The sequence below is a fragment of the Haliaeetus albicilla genome, chromosome 1 (assembly GCF_947461875.1).
Source record: "Haliaeetus albicilla chromosome 1, bHalAlb1.1, whole genome shotgun sequence".
Classification (NCBI taxonomy): Eukaryota; Metazoa; Chordata; class Aves; order Accipitriformes; family Accipitridae; genus Haliaeetus; species Haliaeetus albicilla.
In genome coordinates, this window is record NC_091483.1 from 18,867,295 (window position 1) to 18,886,808 (window position 19,514).

The 19,514-nt window shown below is 39.7% G+C and overlaps 1 protein-coding gene across 6 annotated transcripts in view; it reads right to left on the reverse strand.

Annotated features, from left to right (window-relative positions):
- Positions 1 to 19,514, reverse strand: part of WDFY3 (WD repeat and FYVE domain containing 3) — a 185,563-nt gene that overhangs the window by 122,471 nt on the left and 43,578 nt on the right. For all 6 annotated transcript variants that reach the window (XM_069780681.1, XM_069780713.1, XM_069780692.1 and 3 more), the window contains 2 exons: positions 4,381 to 4,591; positions 90 to 213 (listed from right to left, as the gene is read on the reverse strand). In XM_069780681.1, the coding sequence (XP_069636782.1) occupies positions 90 to 213; positions 4,381 to 4,560 (304 nt within the window). In that variant the 5' untranslated portion in view covers positions 4,561 to 4,591. The remainder of the gene's footprint in view (positions 1 to 89; positions 214 to 4,380; positions 4,592 to 19,514) is intronic.

Consider the following 19,514-nt stretch of genomic DNA (forward strand, 5'->3'; position numbering starts at 1 on the left):
TGCTGTGGATGGCAGCTCATAGTATTCTGACTCATCTGAAATTCATGATGCGCATCTCACAAAGCCCAAACTTGTGCCCCATGCAATACCTGTGGACTTATTCGATGCTCTCCGTCGAATTTCAGTCACCATCAATCGTGAAACTTGAGTAGTAAACTGCAGGAGGTCTGAAAATTTTTCTGTCATTGTACTTGGAGGAGCATTTCCAAACACCTAAAACAATGAAAAATAGATGCATCAAAAAGTCATTCAGTTTACAAGGATCACTATGGACTACCTTCCTTTGCAAAGAAGTATTACTATGGAGATTACAAGTTTTAGTTTTCCTGCTGCAGTATTCATCACTGTATTGGTTTTCACAGTGCATGCTCTACGATACATTCATAGTTGGAATTAAGTCATCATTCAGGGAGGTAAGATCTGATAAATGAAGGGGAAAAAGGGAATCACAAGTTTTCTTGCAAGATGAAAACCCCAGAGCCCCAAAAGACTGAGATTGCACATAATGGGGTAAAGACTAGATACCAGAGTAAATTGTCCAACAGGAGTTCTGTTTTTAAGAGCAACTCTTTTACTGTCTGCTGGACTTAAACATCCCACAGGGGTGAAATGCATGTACAGAACAATGCATGTAAAATCTAGAAGAGACTAGGAAGTAGAACTGCCCTATTAAGTCTTCCCTCGATAAACTGACGACACCAGGAAGCTTCCCACGTCGCTGGCATCCCAAGGCCTCTCTTGAGATCCTCCTGAACATAACAGCAGTAGTTACCAGGGAATATTTGGTGTTTTTGTAAATTTTCACTTAATTCTCATAAGTTATTCTTCATGATTAAACATTAATTTGGTTATTAAATTATTGAATCACATTTAACAGGGAGAAATGCGTTAACTCTGTGGTACTGCAGTAAGCTACAGAACACAACATTATCTCAAAATGGATTAACTAGTTGTTGAGGTAATTTACTTTTCATTTAAGATTGCACACAAAAAGCAGTCTCCATCCACACTTCTGATGTAAATCTTGTATTAAAACTGTCACAGTAAAAACACGATATTGATTATCAAACAAAGCATCCAATCCAAATTCTGGTATCATCACTTGTGTCAGTGCTGAAAAAACAGAAGAGCCTGCTAAACACCTGAACAGTCTCAATACTCCTCTGCTCATTTACATCTGCAGGAGAGTCACCGATGAGCCAGGAAGCGTAAAAGATTACAGTATTTTTCTAATAAAACTTTAGTTCAACATGTTATATTTGCCTATCAGAGGATGTGATCTACAGCAATACAATTGATTTGGACTCAACAGCTGCTTCACACTCAACTGGGTGACTATTACAGCTGAGCTGCTGACATACTTGACTGAGGTCACTCTTAAGTCTAGGGACAAGCAGTGAAATCTGCAATATTACAGCCAACAGGGATACAAGATAACTGCTGTACCAGCTTACCTTGGAACCCCAAAGTTACTGAAGAAAAGTTAAAAGGCAGAAGACAGAATAACCTTTGTCCAAGTTTGACTTCTTACTCCCTTTAGTATCAGTTGCGCTGGCACATTACCGAACAACCAAAAATATTTTTCCTGCCTACTCACGTTGCAAAGTCATGATGAAGCAGAGCCAGAAATACAACATACAAATCGAACACTCAGTCTCCTCTCAATAAAAATATTTTTCACTAAAAACTTAAGTATTTCTCATACAGGAAATTTCAACCACCATTATCAATAAAGCAAGCAAACAGGGGCCCAGACATTCCAGGCAGACGACTGTTTTTGGCAGACCAAGAAAAACACCCTTTATTTGGATTAGAGACTACGCAACATTCCCAGTACAGACAATCCAAATTTCCCTAAACCTTTCACAAGACCTCCCTTTACAGTTGTATGCATCAGCTCCCAGTTCATCCAAGAGCCTCTAGCTTCCACAACGCTATAAGAAGGGAAGAGGGCCTCCCAAGCGTTCACTGGTATAACCTAAGCAAGATTATCTAGACTGGAACACACATTGGCAGAGCATCTTGTCATCAATAGCTGTTTAAAGCTCTTTCACTCAGAGCAAGGAAAGACGAAAAACTAATAGCCCTGTTACCCGTCCTGAGCTTGCCTAGAGTTGTCAGCAGATTCCAGGGAATGCAGAGAGCTCAAAGTTACAGTAAAAGGTTGACTGAGCTGAACCGTTTTTTAATTAGTTGCCCCATAACCAAATTTGCACTATTAGAACAAGCATCTGCACTGGATATTGATATACTCTTTGACTAAAGGTGGTAGTAAAAACCAGGAATAGGACATGAAACATTTTATCAGTAAACCATCTTTTTAATAAGGAAAACCAAAGCTCTTTCAAGAAAATGTAAACAATGTACTACTCATTCAAAACCAGCCTCTTCATCATTCCATCCACTTTTTTCATATACTGCAAAAGCTTTACTACCACGCCGGTAGAGCAATGCTTCTGCGAACACATTGAACTCTGAAAGGAGCCGTTTGAGTACTCTTCCAGAAGGCCAATCTTTTGTTAATTATGCACTGATTTAGCTTTTCATTACTACATGATTCATCATTTCATAAGCCTCCCTGAACAATGAGGAAACAGAAATGGTCTGTAAACCCACTCATTACCGGAACTAGCAAGATGGTTTAAACTACAGAATGTTTGAGACATGCTGTATCTATAAACCAAAGTTAAGAATGTTTTAGCTCCTCTAGATTTACTGATTAATAATCCTCAAAATATCACGAAGAAAATGGAACTGCATTTCATGCAAAACTTCTGATACCTCTGAAGAAAGAAAAAATAAAATAAAATAAACAAACAACACAGAAACCCCCAAACTCATACATGGTTAAGCAAGAAAGCCTCGAAAGAGCTCCTGGATACACTGGTTATTTAACTGGCTGCCTGTTGCTGGCCACTTGGATGCCCATGGGAAACAGACTTACCTTCCTCCCTCTAGATCTCTGCATTTAGTAAAAATCACGCTTCTTCCAGAACTATTTCCTGGATCTCAGAATCAGACACACACACAGACACACATTCTCTCTCTCCCCTCCCCCTCTCATCAGCCACCTGTGACCACCAGAGGGAGATTTCTAAACGTAACTACATCAAAATCACCTTCGCAGGCTCAAGCCAAGATAAAGATTCCATTGTGCTAATTTACAAAAACAAATTAAGAAAGTCCATAACTAAAGGGCATACAATCCAAGCAGATAAATTAAAGAGGAAGCAGATGAACCGAGATTACTTCTCCCAAACTCACACAACAGGTTACCAGTAGAACTAGGAGTAAGATCTAAGGCAACAGAATGATATTTAGGGGATCTATCCACTAAAGCATGCTACCTAGTAGACTGAAAATCCTATTAATACTGTGCCTTGACTAGGATTAATTTTTCTACACAGCATGTAAGCAGTTCAATGTTCAACACCATCATAAGCCATACTTTCAACAAAACATCAATCTAAAAAAGAGAAAGCCAAGTTGATTTTCCTATCAAGATTTTGCATTTTAGTTTTTGGATTATTCCAGTTCTCCACGGTAGTGTATACAAGTACAAATCCATCACCCAAGAAAAGCTTCAGGAGCAGTGGTTCAGGTCACAGCAGGAAAAAAAAAGGAAAGCTAGATCTATACCTACTACTCTTTCAAGACCCTAACACTACCATCAAAGTTAGTACTCACAATGAAGTGGCAGAGTAACTGAGTGACATAGACGTCAGAAGAATTTAGCTCCTAGTAATTCCAGTGACAAGTCGTCACAGTCCTGTCTCCAAATAAAATCTCAGTGCCTGATCACAAGGGAGTAGTGAAATATGAATGGCACTGTACAAGTGGCTATTACATCTTCCCTACAGATTGCTTGTTCAAAATCCCCCTTGTCCAAGAAGAAGGATTCAGACTCAATACATAGGAAAAGGGGTAAAAGGCGATGAGTATATAGAGAATTTATTACAAGAGGAGATTAAAATTGTTCGGCTCATGTAGCCTAGAAAAACCAAGTCTGAACAGGAGATGTTATGATTAAATATGCATCAGTACAATAAATGCAAAGATGGGAGAAGAGTTAGACTCAAGGACAGTGCTGTCACACAAACAAGTGGGTATAAACTTGCTACAAGTAAGTTTAGGTTGGAAGTCAGATGACTGTATTAACAGCAAGCTCTGCAGAAAAGCTCTGTGACAGTCTACATGCAACTGTGGATTGTACTTCAGAAAAAGCAATAATAGAAGGAAATCTCCAACAGCAGAGGAAAACTGGAAGGATGCCAATGGAAGAAAAGCTTCTGTTGTGCTAGATCCAAAGGTCTTGGGAATACAAAATAGGAGCATTCAATTCAAATAAAGAAAAGCCCTCTTGCAGGTTCTCTAGCTTACCCTGTTAAACACCGGCAACATCATGTAAAGTTTTTCTTCTTGTTCTTTCTGGGTCATGTGCCGTGGAGGATGACAGAGCTCTGTGAAGAGGCGACGCAGGTGCATCAAGCCCAGCGCATTATCCTGGGGGCTACACTCCTCCTGCCGTGGCCGGCCCATGATCCTCTTCACCATATTCATCTTGACTGACTTCTGGAAGCTCCCTTGTATCCTGTTCAGAAAGGAAAATGAACTTACTGAGTACAACAGATTTAGGCATTATTCCATCAAAGCCTTTAAATATATAGCACCCTCTCTCACAGTAAGTACCACACCGCAGTGAAGAGCATTAGCTAATTTTATACGCCAGACATTGATTTGTACATGCCTGGAGGATTTAAAGCCAACAACTTGAAACAGGAAAACATCCAATACTCTTCAGCACAAAGCATGACTGACCAGGCTTCGAACACCGCAAAACGCTTTGGTACTTTTTATTAGATGATGTATATGATTGTTATGATTTTTGGTGCACGTTACACAGCATTTACAGCAGTGTTATCTACATATTGCAGGGTATTCTGAAAATAATTCTAGAATAAAATCACTACCAGTTATATACTTTAAAATTTAATCAAACAAGACCTTCGAACTCTCTCAGACATTGGCTTTATCATACAGAGGCATGCTTAAATTTCTTTCTGACTTTCCTATGGCAAGTACACAAGGCTATGCAACGGAGCTATCATTCATCTTGCACCTCAGCTGCTGGGTCTGCAGAACACCTTGGTCTTCTCTGTCCTGCAGCATAAGAAACTTGTTTTAGAATCATAGAATGGTTTGGGTTGGAAGGGAACTTTAAAGATCATCTTTTCCAGCAGATGTCAGGGTGGCTGAAGTCCCCTAGCAGAATCAGGGTCTGCAAGTGTGATGCTTCCTGTAGTTGAAGTAAGAACGCTTCATCAATGTCCTCCCCTGGATATGCGGTCTGTAGTAAAAAACAGCCATGAGGCTTCCTTTGTTGGCTTGGTCTCTAATTTTCACCCATAAGCTCTCCACCTGTGCATTGCTGCTTCAAAAAAAAGCAGCACTGCACAATCAATCCATTTTTTAACATAGAGGGCAACACCCGCCCCTTTCCTGCCTTGCCTGTCCCTCCTGAACAGTTTCTAGCCATCAATTGCAGTGCTTCAGTCATGATTCATCCCACCAAGTTTCAGTGATAGTGGTCAGATAACAGCTTTCCGGCTCCTCCTGGCTGTTACCCATGCTGCGTGCATTGGTATAGAAGCGTTTCAGTTTGACACTCAACTCTCTCACCTTTTTGGTGGAACCTTTTTGGAGGGTTGGAGCACATTCGTCACTGCTCTGGTAGGTACACTCATCCACCCTGCTGCTTGTGAGTACACAAGTGTCTCAGCTTTGGACCCCATCTCCCAAGCTTATTAGTTTAAAGCATGATTCATTGAATCAGCCAATCTGCCAGCAAAGATTCTCTTCCCTCTCCTAGGTATGTGGATCCCACCTCTCCCCAGTAATCTGTATTTGCCAAAGAACCTTCTGTGATCACAGAAGCTAAAGCCCTGTGATGACACCAGCCACAAAGCCAGGTGTTGATTTGCATGATGTGTCAACCTCTGCCTGCACCCCTATTTCCAATTGGCAAGATAAAGTAGAAGATCAGTTGGACTTCCGTCCCCTTCACTCATGCCCCCAGGGCTCTCAAGTCCTGCTTGATCTTGCCCAGGTTCTGCTTTACTATGTAATTGGTGCACACATTTTAAAACATTTCACAGATATGACATAGCATCTGTATTTAGCCCTGTATTAGTCTTCAAAACAATATGGACCAAATCTTCTGAACCTGAGACTGAAGTCTATCAAGCAGGGCCTTGCACAAGAGTTGAGAGGGTCAGAGCAGATAAATCCCTCAACAGACATTGCCAATTGGACACTGTGGCAAAAAGGACTATTCTCACAACTACGTTCAAGTAAGGGAAAGGAGGAAGGGGGAAACAGGGAAACAGTTTCAGCTCCATACACAAACTTAAGGAGTCCAGAAATTAAATACTCCACAAAATTGTAATGTCTACCTCTCATCACTTCAAGGCGGTTGGAAAAAAAGTCAGTAACAGCTATAAAAATTATTCAAGAGTAGAAAATGCCTCACAGCAAAAAACTTAAAGAACTTAATTATTTAAATTATCAGAGAGGTTACCATGAAGGGTCAATTATTAAAAGGAGAAGTGATGATTCCAAAGGTGCTATGATTAGAGTAATGGAGGAAAAATACCCATTACTGAAGAACTCAAACCCAGAGATTAAGTTGCGAGGAAAGACAGTATTTTGGTGCTAAAGCCAGGAAAATAACACCAGCTACAAACAAGGACTACACTTTTAAAACTGAAGATAATTAACCACTAGTAAGAAACATTAACAAAAGAAAAATATTCTCTGTCTAACCCAAGAACGAAATACCTTTCTGGCATGTGTTCATAAAACAGCATTTTACTAACATGCAAGAAAAATTAGGAACTGGTGCGAATGAACCTTTTGGCAGAATGCAAAAAATCAATTTATGAAACAAGAAGTCATCAAAAAAGTTAAGCTAATGTACAAGCCAGCAATTATCAGCCCATGCTGGAAATCTGCACTGGCTTTTCACATTTGAAGAAAAATGAGTACTGTATGTTGCCTTTTAGTGTATTATCCCTAAGAAATAACACAGGTTACAGACTTCAAATCAGCATTATTCACACAGTTAAAAAAGAAATAGCACAGTTTCTGGAAGTGTTTCCTCCAGAAACCCACACCTTTTCTCAAACTCAGTTTGGGAACTCTTCTCTCGCTGTAGTAACATGTAAACTAACAGAATACCGCATCTGAGCTCAAAGAGCCAAAACTTCCTTGCCTAAGCAGCAGGAAGTATTTTCTTTTTCGTAAAAACTTTTAAAGATAGTATTTTAAATTTCTTTTTATGATTCACAGAATGCTGAGAACTCTAAATCCAACACCCAAAACGTTGTCATTGAATCCACCACTGCTGTAGACTTTTGCTAGTGCAGCCAATTTTTCTTTTAAATCTTACTGCTTTATTCAGCCTAAGTGCACACCTAAAACAGGAATTTGCACTGGTCCAGCCACACAGTTGTAGTTCCAGATCTAACAATTTTCTTATAGTCAGAGAAGCCTAAATAAATGTTACGCACTATTTTCCCAGTGTAACAGGAGCCTACTGGGACAGCTTCTCCAAGATGTAATCTGTTTATCTCCACTGGGGCAGTTTTAACCCAGATGACAAAAGCAGAGAACAATTAAAGTAGTCCTCACTTTCTCAACACATTCATGGCCCCTCCTGCCTATTCAGCACTACAATCATGTATTCAACCTCAAAGTAAGAGATAGGGCGGAGAGGAGGGGAGAATAGATGTAACACAGTGTAAATAACATCCAAATTAATTTCATGTTGTTGGTTGGTTTTTTTTTTCCAGAAGTAACCAAAAGACACTACAAAATTGATATATTCCATGTGTGTACTTAATTCAGCTGGAACTCCACCCTGCCCCCCCCCCCCCCCCCCCAAAAAAAAACCCAAACCCAAAACCCAATCACCACACCAAAACACCACAATGCCATGGAATTTCAGGTTTCTGGCCCAAGGAAGCCCCTGCAACGCTCAAGAAAATCTTCCTAGAAGACACTGCTTTGAGAGTATTCATTATCTTGATGTTTTTCACAGATACGGAGTCCATGTTGCACTGTACAAAGTGAAGATAGGGGTAGTTACACTGACATTTACACATGGAGATCTTTCCCACATATGCTGCTTTTCTTTGACAATGTTATCAGCCCTCTGGATTAGCTCTTCTGGCAGTATTTTCCACTCATTCTCAGTCTTCAGAATCATGTAAAGTCCACCCTCAATTCCACTGCAGATCAACTTGAATATACGCAACATATTAATTTCAAGCAGAGTGGATACTACTTGTAGAATTATTCCATAGCTGAATCCTACTGTGTTTCTGTCCTGTTAGAAAAAAGGCTAGCATGGGCTTCATGCAAGGTCATCCAAAATACATTGTACCTGAAATCTGAGAGAATTTCTGCAATTTATTTTTGCCAGTCCAAATACAGTGATATTTTTTTCTGATTACCATAGCATAGATTATCTATGGAAATACAAGGAAGATAGCTGTGGGCTCTGGGAGCTCCAGCATTAGGCCCGAATCTTAGACATGTGAGAAGGATTATTCATGGTTTACAGCAGGCAAAAGCTTCCTCATTGTAAATACTCAGTACCAGAACTTACTTATCCTAAGAAAATATTGAGATGTTTAAATTCATCTAAAATAAATTGAAAAAACCAGCAAACCAAACAACTGAAATCTTCAGACGAACGATACCTTAGAAATACTACACCAGAACATTACACATGTTTGCTGAGTCAAAGAACAGTGGTATGTTGCTACTATATCCTGTATAAATATTTTGACTGAGGTTTTCTTTGTTTAAGCTTAGGCCTGCAAAAGAGAAAGCAGTACACCTTTTACTACAAATGAAAAATATCTAGAAGAAAGGACCTTCCTATTCTACTAAGCGAAAGCATCTGCACAGTCTTCAGTCAGCTGTAACCACCACATGACCTGAATTAAGCATTAAAGGCTGGCAGTCTCCTTAATGCCAAAAATGTAAGTATTCCAGTATTTTCAGTAACAGTCAAGTCACCTGTTCACAACTGCTTGCTTATAGCACCTGACAATCAAGTGTCCTGCACAGCAAAAGCGTACAGGAAAAGAACCTTAAGAGAAGCAGCTCACAAGTTAGGGAACAGTTGTCTTGTAATTGCTTGTAGAACTTGAATTTGGCCTGCCTCTGCACATGCATTACAGTACAGTGTTAAATTGCACGCTCGCTTCCTATCGTCCCCCAAAGGACCTCCTGCCTCTCTCAGCATACAAGCTGGACACAGCCCTCGCTTCACAAGCAGCTGCTCAGTATTTTGTTACTTCACCCCTCTGACCGTGATGCTACACCTTGGTTACTGCAACCCAGACTGAAAGCCTGCTGTGCACACACAGTGATGCATTTCCTCATGGGTTCTTCTGTCCCACTCATCATTGCCAGATCAGAATGCCTCACAGCTATTAAATCAACTTATTTTCATAGATCTGCCCCACAGTACAGGCATGTTAACAGCCTCAATATACACAAAATAAACAGACATACACACTAAAATCGGTCGTGTCTAGTAATCTGGATATCTAGTTTAAGAAACTTTGGAGAGTAGCTAATCCTATGTGGTGTCTTGTAATGCTTGAATCTTTCTGCTTGCTTGCACTGTATCCCTTAGAGACCAGCTGATGCCCTTCTCCCTGTCAACTTGTGATCTCAAAGCTAGATGCCCAGTACACAGAAGATGCAATTAGAGAGCAACTCCAAAAGCCTCATGAGGAGTTTTGTGGAACAGGCAAGGACAGAAGCTGGTTCTCAGGAGAGGAGGCTCTTTCCTGCCTCACATTCCCTCTTCCAGCACTTACAGCCTGGTACAGCCAAGTGTTCTTTACTGCATGGCCCTAATGAGTTACTTTCCCCAGCAGGTCCAAACAGGCACACCCCTCATAGGGAACCTTTGAGTTGGATGGTCCAACTGTTGAGTCTTTGGCTTTTTTAAGCTGAGGAAGAAGTTAGAAGTTATTTTAAAGAGCAAACTAAGCAAGTGGAAGCTCTATAATGCAGCCTCACAGTGACAGGCACATGGTTTATCAGGAGGGTTGAAGCAGTTCAACCCACTACACCCATCTTCTAGTACTTGAGATAAAAAGGTGAATTAATGGCAGCTGCATATCATCATGCTCTGTGTGGACCAAAACTAAAATAAGACACTTGACGAGTACATTTCAAACATGCACAAAGACAGCAACAATAAAAACATTGCTCTTGTAAACCACGTTACTGTTTTCTCTTAGTGGTAGAAGTAGAAAAGTCTCCTTGTGAAGAGAAATGAAGGAAGCATTAAAGCTTCCTTACTTAAGGATGCATTGAGCATCCTTACTTAAACAATCCCTTTGTTTTCTTTCACTGGCTGTCAGATGGCTGCATATTTTCCCATGACCATAAGCAAGGCTGACCCAGTTGATCAGCTCTGACATAAACCCATTCTTCAAGTTCTTAACTTTTCTGTTAAATGTATATAGGAATCCTACAAGATGAACCCATGAGATTCTCAATTAGTTTCACTGGAGTTAGTTCAAGAATTAAGTTCTACCCTTTAAAATAATATTTTAAAGTGTTTCCTACTGTCAGTGGAAGCTGTTGGACAAACAATCAGAAATTACATTACATAAAACACCACCAACTTACAGAGCTCAAAACCAGACACCATGAGAAAAACATAACACGTACACAAACCCATTAAAACAAGTTAGGGTATGGCAATGTATGGGAAATAGTACTAGAGCTATCAAAACATTAGTGAAGAAAAAAAAAGTAGACAGAAGCTGCATGAGACACACTTATTTTCACAATAGCTATTATAGGTCCAAGCTGTGCATCTAGTTCCAAAAGGGTGTTAGTTTAAAAAGCAGCTAGGTAATTATCTACTTTGTAATTACAGTCAAGTGTTTCTCCAGGCACTATATTGGTATTACATCAGTAGCTTAGCAGTGAAACAAGAATCAATTTCTCTCTTTGCAAATTATAATGGAACACGAGCTCACACCTCCACCCCAACTATCTCAGGTGCTACAATGAATCACAGAAGTCCCTTACAATCAGCAAAATCCACTTGTTATTTCCCTCCACACTATGTCTGTTATTTCTTTCCTGATTTTAAGATTCCCTACCCATGTTGTTAGTACTAACATTCCGAAGATGATCGGTGATATGGCACTATTAAAAAAGACATTTTCTGGCCTTCAAAAGAAACAATACAGAGCTGTTACAGACCTAGATACACATCCATTTGTCCTTAGAACTGAACAGGAATAATAAATTCTCTTTGTAGGCAAAAACATCAGCAGGAGAAGAAGCAAGGAACATAACTACTTCCTCCCGTTCCCCCCCCACCAAACAAAACCCAGCTACTTACACATTAAGAAAATAATGCACAAGGAAGCTGTGTTGCTGAAAAGAAAGCCATCAGCTCTCCCTGATGGACTGAACTAGCACACGCTCATTTGGGGAGTATCGCCCAGTCCCTGTAAGACAGAGCCTGGAGGAAAACCAGAGTGCCAACTCAGTAGTAAAAGTGCCTACTCCTACACTAAGTCTTCCTCTTGTTAAACAGCTAGTCAGCTGGTTAAAACAGGAACTATTTCATTGAGAAATCCTCCCAACAGGAAAACACCATCAACACCCACTCCAATTTTTGTATTTCAAAGTATTATTTACTAAGGAAGGTGTGCAGGCAGGTATTTGCAAGGTCACACTACTATTTCAGGGTTGTGGCTTTTGTGGGTTTATTTTCCTTTCCACTGAAATATTTTAAAACTTATCTCAAGTAACATTATATTATCACCTGAAAGCTTAACCTTCCCTTTTTTAGATGAATGTAAGCGTAGAGGCTAACCAAATGAAATACTGTTTTGTTTCTACAGGTTGAAGAGATATTTACAGAGGTGTCTCTTTCAGCTCACAGGTAGTGTCCAAACTGGAGAATTCAATGCAGTTATTTTTCACTTTAACATCTCCAAAGAAAGTGGGGTGGGGGAGTGGAGGAAGAAAAGAAAAAGGCTTGCTATCCTAATTCAGGACATTATTTTCTGTTCTCTGAACTCAAATGAGTTGAGTATTTAAAGATACAATTCCTTTGTTACTTGCAACATTAGAAATGCTATTCTTATGCTCAGTCTGACCTTAATGCCTTGACATAGCTGCAAACAAAAATTCTTAATACTTTAACAAATATGAAGAACCTAAGTAACTGGTTAGTGAGAAAGACACAGATATAAAATACGGACTATCAGTCTTCTTTCTAGGTCCATTTCCCACAAATTATTCATGATAATGACACATAATAGCAAGTGCTGAAAGAGTAGTTTTCCTGTGGTTTGTACCCTCTTGAAGGTTAATGTTTTATATTCAGTGAAAAAGAAGGACAACAATTAAGTAAGAGTGATACTTTTGACCTATGCTGCAGGGATGGAGGAAAGCTGTCTCACTAAAGAATAATAAAGTACATATTTCTTATTTAGTATTAACTTAAATGAAAATGAACTTCAGTTATATCAAATTTTTGCACTTCATTTTGTTCAAATAAGAAAATTAAGTACTGCTTTTTACTTCTGCATATAGCCTGGTTTTTCCTGACTTATTAGTGTATAGCTTATGTCTAGAAGATAACCCTATCATTGCGTTGTGTAATGCTTTAATTAATAACTACAAAATCTTATTTCCCAAAGTTACTTCTGGTACTTTAATAAAATATTTCAAGCTACAAACATTTATTCTGCCACCTCCAAAACATAAATCCAGTAAAAGAAAGTATTAAATCCTACCACAGCTGAAAACAAGATGTAGTACTTCTCCAAACCACAGTTAAAAGTTGCATCAATTTTCTTTGCTTCTATTTCCATACACAAGAAGTACAGACAACTTTTAAGATCTCAGGTGCAGACCCACCATCCATTATGCCCTTGCAACTCAAGGGCCTACTTCAACTTTATTTTTTAGTGCAATAGCACAGAACAACAGTTACCTAGCACGAAGGACTACTGATGCACATGTGGAGGTAAAGGATGTGACTAAAAGCATTGTTCATAGGTATTTAGGGATGGTGCTCAAAACTCCTAGCTTTATCAAACAGGAAAGAGCTACAAGTCAGTTTTACAAAGAGCAAAGAAGAGCACGTGAGGAAGCAAGCACTTGCTTTGCCTTTTCATAGCAGGAGCAAAACTGTCCACATAACATCTAGAATGTGATTTTTGGCTGGATGCCGATAAAATTGCTTCCTACATCTTTATTTAGCACACATTAGGATCTGTCACCAGCACAAACACAATTCTCAGTACTGCTTTTCTAAAAGCAAGCCTTTAACAAGACTTAAGGACTCCTATTTTTCAGCTCAGTAATAAACTGATAATCAAGCTAAAGAACTGCAAATGCCCACAAAGCAAACTGCCAGAAAGCTCAAACATAGGTTATTTAGACAGACCACATATATTCATTTAAGGTTTCTGCCTTTGCATTTTTTACTCTACATCTTTTTCAACTAAAATGAAAGGCAAATTCTCATTTCATGTTGGACTACCACACACTACCCCGAGAACCAAAAGGTAATTGAATAGATACACCCACCACTTGTTTAAAAGTGGCATTTGAAAAAGGTCAGGGAAATTTCATGAGTAATTTTCACATTTCAGACGCCAAATAGCATGTAATAAATGTTGCATTAACATCCAACTAAGAGGTGCAGAAAACCTCATCTTTGAGGTATCTATAATAGTATAGATGGTTCTTCACAAAACAAGACCAAGAAATACAGTCCATCCCTAAGCCTACCTGAAATCCACATTTAACTGCTGGGTTCTACACAGCTTCATCTGTGAATTTCAATGCTAAGTCTTTAATCACCTCATCTGCATATAAACACAGATGTCACCTCCAAAAACCAGTTTGGATTTGCTAGCCATGAAGGAAGTCTGAAATCCCGTACCTCAAACTGTTCAATTCCACAGCATCTCCTTATGTTGGAAGGAAAAAAAAAAAAAAGAAAAAAAAAAAGGTATTATTTATGCCAGAAGAAGGTTTTAAATCATTTGTGCAAGGCAAAATATATTGCCATTGCAGGGCTGAGGACCAAATAAAACTCTTCATGTGTAAAAGAAGCCTTTCTGCTTTAGAAGATGAGGAATGGTTACTCCAGAGAAAAAATCTTAACTTGTTTCATTAACCCTAATCATGGGTTACAGTAAAGATTAAAGTAGTGGCTCTATATAAGTATTATGTTAGAAAGGAGAGACCTGCATTAGCACGTTCAAGTTTGTTCATAGACGTTCAGGCTCTGAGAAACTATTTGCTCATGCTTGTGCAATCATACCACTATGGCATTTTTTCCACTCCCTTGACCTGTTCCAGTGTGGTCTCAAGCTGGCAATCCAGCCCTGACTGCAATGAAGTCTGAACTAGTTCTGGGCATACAATTCCTCCTCTCCTTCAAGGAGCGCAAAGGACACTATTTACCAGAGAAACGCGGTAACTGAGGAGACAAAAATGTGTGCAATGCAAAAATCCTGACAGGCAGAAGGAAAGTCCAAGTTAGCTGGAGCACAGACACAAAAGATAATGACAAAAATAGGAGAAATTTCTCCACTGACATGTATTTTTGGAACACTCATTTATGGGAAAGTTGTGCCTAGTAAGTTAACGAGTTTCAGACTGAGAGAATAAAAATTCTGGTTTTCAGTGTTCTCAGTTGGCATACATTATAAACTCAGCAGATTACTTTTGGAAAGAAAAATCTACCAGATTAGTGTTAATTTGGAACTTTGTAACTGGCCACTCTTGCAGGTGTGAATGATCCCCATTCACACCTGCTAGCTGGCAAGACAATAGGAAAGCAAACTCAAATTATCCTGCAAACCTCAATACTGCTATTAACACCTACAGCTGAAAAACATATTGGAGAAAAGCAAGTACTGAAATATCGTTCTGGTTTTGAACATAGGCTGCAAGAATTGAAACATCTCAGAAACATTTGCACTTCAGCAAAATCATCTGAAATAGAGGAATTGGTAAGATTCTTCAGAATCAGAACATTACACCAAAAGCTTATAAAACAAGTAATCTATGCAGTGTCAGGAAAAGTTTGCTGAACACTATAAAGACAGGTAACAACTGGTTAAAAAAAACCAAAAACAAAACAGAATGGGCTATTTGCTTCCTCAATATTTTTGGAGCGCAAATTCTAATTAGTGAGTTCTTGCTATGTTGCATGGTAAAATATCTTGAGCATCTTTGAATGCCGTTTTTCTCGGGAATTTTTTTTGTTTTCAAAAGGCCTCAAACTGATTTGCATTAATTGGAAAAACAGAATGCCAGTTACAGCCGGTTGGGAATAGAGCAGAACTGAAATTTTACTTTGCCAACCTGAACTGCATGGCAATGACTAAAGTATGCCATTCAGGAAAGGAAATGCTGCTAAGAAGCCCCTGGAAAAAACAAAAAGGGGGGAGGGGGCAGAGCAGGACACAAAACAACAATCAAATAAAAAAGCAAAATAATCTGGCATCTGAAGAGATAAGCGTGTGCTTGGTTGGCATGCAGACATCAACAAAGGCATAGGGAAACAACACTGTTCCAGAGGGTGGCTTTTGCATTAGCAGTAAACAAGCTAAGTAGAAAAGCCTTCCTAGAAAAGTTATTCTACTAGAACCAACAATGAACCATTATTAGGAAAGGGGAAGAGTGCTTTGGTCTGTTTGCCTTTCCAAGTAACGGCGGGGTGGGGGGGAAGATGGGGAAGGAAATCTGCGAACTTGGAACAGGAGACAGGCTGTTACATCTAAGCAGTAAGGCCATGTACGAAAGACGGTAGTCCCAAACAGCATGTTCAATAATGACAATAGTGAGTCTAAGTACAATTCTGATATTCAGCTGAAAAAGCCACCAGATTTTTTTTTAAAAGGAGTGTGGTATTATGCAAAGTGGGTCCCCATCTGTTGTGGTGGTGGTGGTGGTTGTGTTTTTTCTTCCCAACAGCAATCTAAAGAACGAACTTCCCCCAGCCATGTAAAACAGCCATTTATATACCCAAAAGAAGAATATTTCTTCTGTCTTTAGGAAATTTACATATGAAAGAGCAGTAAGTAGAAGCCCATTACCTATAAAATTTGTCTCCATAGAGCTGCCCTTGTTTCTAACATCCTGGATAAGAAAAACAAAATGATGATCCTACCAGCACATGCTTGGCTGATGCAATAAAATTCCTCTCTCTGCTACCACCTAGTCAGAAAGAGTGCAACAGCAGCATATCAGCATTAAACCCTGGGCACAAATGCTTATTTCTGAAGCAACAGGAAGTAAGTAAGGGTGAATGATCACAACCTCTTTCAAGTTGCATGTTCATAGTATTCTAAGTGCAAAACAAAACGAAACAGCCCAAGACCTTCTAATTGGCAATTCAGACCAGATACGTATGGAAAAGCAGTACACATCACTACTGCCTTTTAAACAGTAACAGATCTCTTCCAACTATTGCATTATTCCACTGTGTGTTTGCACCCAACAGGAAGCTGCTGAACCTGACCACCCCCCTACACACCCCCACGCAAAGGCCCCTCTGTAAACACCATGTGGAAGCTGGGCACCACAGACAATGGCATTTAATGGACTACTCTTGAACTGACTTTTCTTAGATGAGGTTCCCCTACACTGAAACTAGGAAGGTACAAAGACATCCACTGAGCTCCACTGGACCTAAGTGCTGCATACCATACAGCACAGAATCATAGTATCATTTAGGTTGGAGAAGACCCTTTCAGATCAGAGTCCAACAGTTAACCTAACACTGCCAAGTCCACCACTAAACCATGTCCCTAAGTGCCACATCTACATGTCTTTTAAATACCTCCAGGAATGGTGACTCAACCACTTCCCTGGGCAGCCTGTTTCAATGCTTGACAACCCTTTTGCTGAAGAAATTTTTCCTAAGAGCCAATCTAAACCTCCCCTGGCACAACTTGAGGCTGTTTCCTCTTGTCCTATCACTTGTTACTTGGGTAAAGAGACTGGCACCCACCTCGCTACAACCTCCTTGCAGGTAGTTGTAGAGAGCCAATAAGGTATCCCCTCAGCCTTCTTTTCTCCAGGCTGAACAACCCCAGTTCCCTCAGCCACTCCTCGTAAGACTTGTTCTCTAGACCCTTCACCAGCTTCATTGCTCCAGCAGATGCATTGCCACTGGGAAAACCAGTAAAGATTCCTATGTTTCATGTCACTAAGCAAGTATTGTAACGATGGGGGGAAAGTACTGTCTTTCCTTCTCACCTTCCCTCTCTTCTACTCCTCCTCCCCCGCCCCCTCTCTTGGGTGGCAGAAGATCCTTTGGGGATAATAGTCACCAATTGAAGATGAGACTGAGAAGGGTCAATCTGCAGCCTTCAAACACCACACTGTGCCCTGTGAACTTGAGGCAGAGCTAGACTTCACCTTGGGATTCCAGCCCTGGCTTTGGAAACAGCTTCTCCACATTGGACATGGGGACACTTGCAGGGAGTGAAGAGTAAAGACAAAATAGCTGATTGTGAATCTTTCCTTACAGAAAACAGCTCTAGCTCCCCACTAACACACAAAAGACACTGCTGCTCCCAGATGACAGGGTAGAGTCTGTCAAGAGAGCTACCAGGCTTGCAGAGAAAGACTGGGACAGAACTAAGGCAGAATGCAGTTCTTCTGATTTAGAAGGACCCCATCAGAGCCACAAGATTTCCGTCCCCCAGAAGCTAATGTGTCAGATAAAAGATTAAATAGAAAAAAGAAAAGAAAAAAACACAACAAACAAACCCCAAACTGAAACAACACAAACACAAACCTACAAAGACGACTAAAATTGCAGACTTTTAAAGCAATATTAATTACTCAAGTGAATGCATTCTTCCAGTTCTCCCCAATTCTTCAATCAAGCATTTAGCACTGATGAAAATTTTTTTCTGGTGTTCAGTAGCACACTTAGTAAATGACCAGAGTGGGTGTAAATATTCTTGGACATTAAAGCTGGTGTGTCTCATACAGGAACAAAGCAAATTTTCAAAAATCCATACCTATTTAGCTTACTTTTTACTGTCAGTAATGGGGTTGGCATATGTATTATTTACAACAACTACTTTCAAAACTATTTTTGTTTTCCTCTCCATTACCCATGTTCTACTCCTGCCTGGCAATAATGCCAAAATGAAAGTTGTGTTTCGCAGTGAATAAATGCTTTCTCAACAGAACTTTACTCAGTATACTGCAAGATTAAATATGATAGCTAGAAATCCCCCAAAAGTGAGCTTCTCTTATTCAAGGAGAAAAAAATCAAGCCTATAGCACTCAGAGACAGGCAAATTACAATTTTAATATGATGGGTTCTTCTCCAACTTTGTTACATTTCCAAGAACATTGTCTAATGTAAGTCGATAACAAGCTTGCTTCAACAGCAGAACTACCACACTTGAGAACAGGCTTGTATTAGCTGTATTTTGAAAACTACGCAAATGACAAACTAAAATCAATTATTTTCTCCCTTAGGTGGAATGACAAATGTAATCTACCTATTTTTCACTTATTTTTGTACAGCCAACATCCAAAACACAGATAATTATGTACAGTTTCATTACTTACATCATTCAAAATATCACTATATTTTGACTAAATCTCAGCTTGTCATTTGGTTCAGTTCATTTTTATAACAGCAAGTACAACCCCAGAAGAATCTGACAAGAAGAAGTACAACTTCACAGAAGCTACTAATGAAATTAAAGGGGGGGGGGGGGGGGGGGAGTATCATGCTAAGAAATACAAGTAGTTTGTATTCATTTAGGTCTCATCCTACCTCGAATTCTTGAAGTTCAGTGCAAGCATCGTAGTTTCCAAATCCTCTCCTCATAAGATATTACTAATAGGAGATGGCAAGGTCCTCTGCCTACAAGCCACTGCCAGCCCATCGCTAGTAAACATCCTTCCGGCAGTCAGGAGGACCTCTGGAGCTTTGCGCCGCCATCCCCCAGCGCCGGCTGTACCAGCGCTCAGGCTGGTTTGATTGTGGAGCACAGCTGGTCCCTCCTGGCAAGCACAGGGATGCAGGGAGGAACTGCGAAGCTGAAGGGAAGGGATTCCTCCTTCTGCCTTACAATACCCAGGCCACAATAACTGGTAACAGCTGCTTTACAAAAATAAATCAGAATCACACAAGCAGCCAAATGAGATGAAAAACTGCATAAAGACATCTGGTCTGCAACACAGTCACTGCAAATGAGAATGATGTATCACAGCTTACAAATGAATTTGTAAGACAGCATTTTTCCTACTTTTCTTATCTCATAGAAAAGTAAATTTGTTTACATTTCAGTTACAATAGAACTAATTATTCTGGAAAAATAAAAGGAGTACAAGAGACACTTCTTAGCAGAATCTAGATCAGATGCAACGTAGGTAGGTTTTCCCAACTTTAACTTTTC